We start from the raw sequence: 2,440 nt of genomic DNA on the forward strand, positions 1-2,440 counted from the left end.
GCTCTGTGAGTCCATGACTTTGGTCGATTTTGGCTCATTCTAGAAAACCCAGACAGTAGACTGCTGCTTAGAATTTGGATCATAAGCATATATCCAAAACTCGTCACCATTGAGCAAATGATAAACGTGCTTTGACTCTCCTTGGTTGAATCGCTGCAGAGTTTTGCGACAAAAACTAACACGGGCTGTTTTTGGTCGTCGCTAAGCAAACAAGGTATCTTAAGAGAAATCACAATTTTTACTCCAAATTTTTCGTGCAAGATTTTTTGGACAATGGTCCCTGAAATGCCCATAGATGCCTCTATTTCGCTATATATCACATAACGGTCTTCGAGGATTAGCTGCTGCACGGCTTCAATATTCTCTTGCGTTACGACGGTTTTTCGACGATCATCACGTGGCTGGTCACTGAGTTAAACTTCTAAATGCCAGCGTTCTATAATCCTAAGACATGGTCCTGCATCACTAAGTACAGAAGTGATCTCAAAACGCCGAAGTCGCGATAATCCACTTCGTTAGTTGTAAAAAATTATCGCACGGAAATTTTCCTTTAACATTTCCATTTTTAAAACCGACTTGTCACCTTTGAATAGACGATACAATAAGACTATTCGACCAATCTGAATAATTTCTTTTGTTTTTAAAACCCAAATACAATGAGATTAAAATCTCATATGTCTTCTTTTTCAATGATCGCGGGAAGTTTACAAACGACAGAACTTAAAAGGCAGCCCTCGTAGGTCCTTTAATCATCAATCACAATCCATTTTCCGAAGTAAACTCTAGGGGTCTTTTACCTGAGCTTGGTAAACTAGGGAATAATAAAAAAATGTATTTCGTTTCCTTTTAAATACTTTAATATAAATTTATATTTTTGGTAGTTCGTCAGTTCTTGCCGTTTACCATCCGTGGAGACCATGAACACCATGCACGCCGTGAGCGATGGGCGCGGCGACCACGCTGTGGGCGACCACGGCGGGGCTGGTGCGGACGTCGACGCGGGACTGGTGGGACACGGCGGCGGGGAGCGCGTGCGCGACCACGGGCGCGGCCACGTGCGAGATCACGGGCGCGGCCACGGCGTGCGACACGATGGCCGGGCTGTGGTGCACGTCGACGCGGGACTGGTGGGACACGGCGTGGGCGGGGGCGGCGATCACGGCGGCGTGGGCGACGGGGGCGGCGACGGCGGCGTGGGATCCCCACAGGCCCAGGGAGCGCTTGTGGAGGCTGTGAGCTAGGAGGGGCGAAGCGTGGAGGCCGCTGAGGCCGTGAGCGCCCCACGCGGAGACGGAGGGAGCGGCGGCGTAGACCGGAGCGTGAACGGCGTGGGACACGATGGCCGGGCTATGGCTGATGTCAACGCGGGACTGGTGGGACACGGCGGCGGGGGCGGCGATTACTGCGGGAGCGACATGGGCGATGGCGGCGTGGGCGATAGGGGCAGCGATGGCAGCGTGAGCGATGTGGCCGTGGGGTTCCAGGGCTTTAGCCTGGTAGTGGAGGGCGCGGGCGCCGATGACCTCGGCGGTGTCCAGGGGGCGGCCGTGAGGGTCCAGGACGATGGCGGGATGGTGCGCGGGCTGCGCCAGCGGCAGGAGGGAGGCGCGCGCCACGGCGGCCACGGCGAGGAACACCACCAGCGATTGCATTGCGAACGTGGTCTGTGCTGTCTGACGAACTGGATCACTTCAAACCCACACGGCTGACTGATACTTTTGGCCCGCTCTCTGCCATATTTATACCCTACTTTCACTTTAAACTGTATGCAGTGCTAATGCTTAAGGACGCTATCACATTTTTTTCACAAATATCAGCGATTTTCAAGTACCTTTTTAAAGAATTAGGAGTCACACAGCGAGGATATTTTGGTTTCAAATGAAAGATAATAATATATTCTTCTCCACGTCTATACTATAAACATTTTATAGCCGCATACAACATTTTCACATAAATACGTTTTAACCATCACAATAATCGCAAAATATTAAAAAAATGGGGTTTGATTAGGTACCATTATAGCTAAATACACTGAAGTAAGGAAAATAAACATACAAAAATATTGTTGCTTATTTAGTCCCCTATACGAATAGCTAAATATTTTATATAAAAATAAATAACATTTCCATTTATAAGAAAAATAAGAAACGCTCTCAAATTTCTTCATACATTTTCGCCCTATCAAGAAAGCGGCGAGCGTCGTAACCGCCACTGTACAAGGCGTGCTGATATTGAACGTTATTTTAATGTCCTTAAGGTCGATATTCGTACTGACCTGCTAATTTTTGACATAATTTTTGTGATAGCGTCCTTAACGTGAAAAGTAAAAACATCACGTAACAAAAATAAAATAGACTAACATAATATTACGTCAATTTTATTTAAAACGCCCTTATTTAAGGGTTTCACACACAGAGCAGGTAATGAATATTAATATACA

At 47.3% G+C, this 2,440-nt stretch overlaps 1 protein-coding gene across 1 annotated transcript; it reads right to left on the reverse strand.

Annotated features, from left to right (window-relative positions):
* Positions 1–839: 839 nt before the first annotated feature.
* Positions 840–1,695, reverse strand: LOC121738319 (cuticle protein 38-like). Its single transcript, XM_042130296.1, has one exon. The coding sequence runs from the start codon at positions 1,650–1,652 to the stop codon at positions 900–902; it is 753 nt and encodes a 250-aa protein (XP_041986230.1). The 5' UTR covers positions 1,653–1,695; the 3' UTR covers positions 840–899.
* Positions 1,696–2,440: the final 745 nt, after the last annotated feature.

Source organism: Aricia agestis, chromosome Z (genome assembly GCF_905147365.1).
Source record: "Aricia agestis chromosome Z, ilAriAges1.1, whole genome shotgun sequence".
Classification (NCBI taxonomy): Eukaryota; Metazoa; Arthropoda; class Insecta; order Lepidoptera; family Lycaenidae; genus Aricia; species Aricia agestis.

What these genes read in the sequence shown, in the direction of transcription:
- LOC121738319 (XM_042130296.1), bottom strand. Translation starts at nt 1,652, where the DNA reads ATGCAATCGCTGGTGGTGTTCCTCGCCGTGGCCGCCGTGGCGCGCGCC.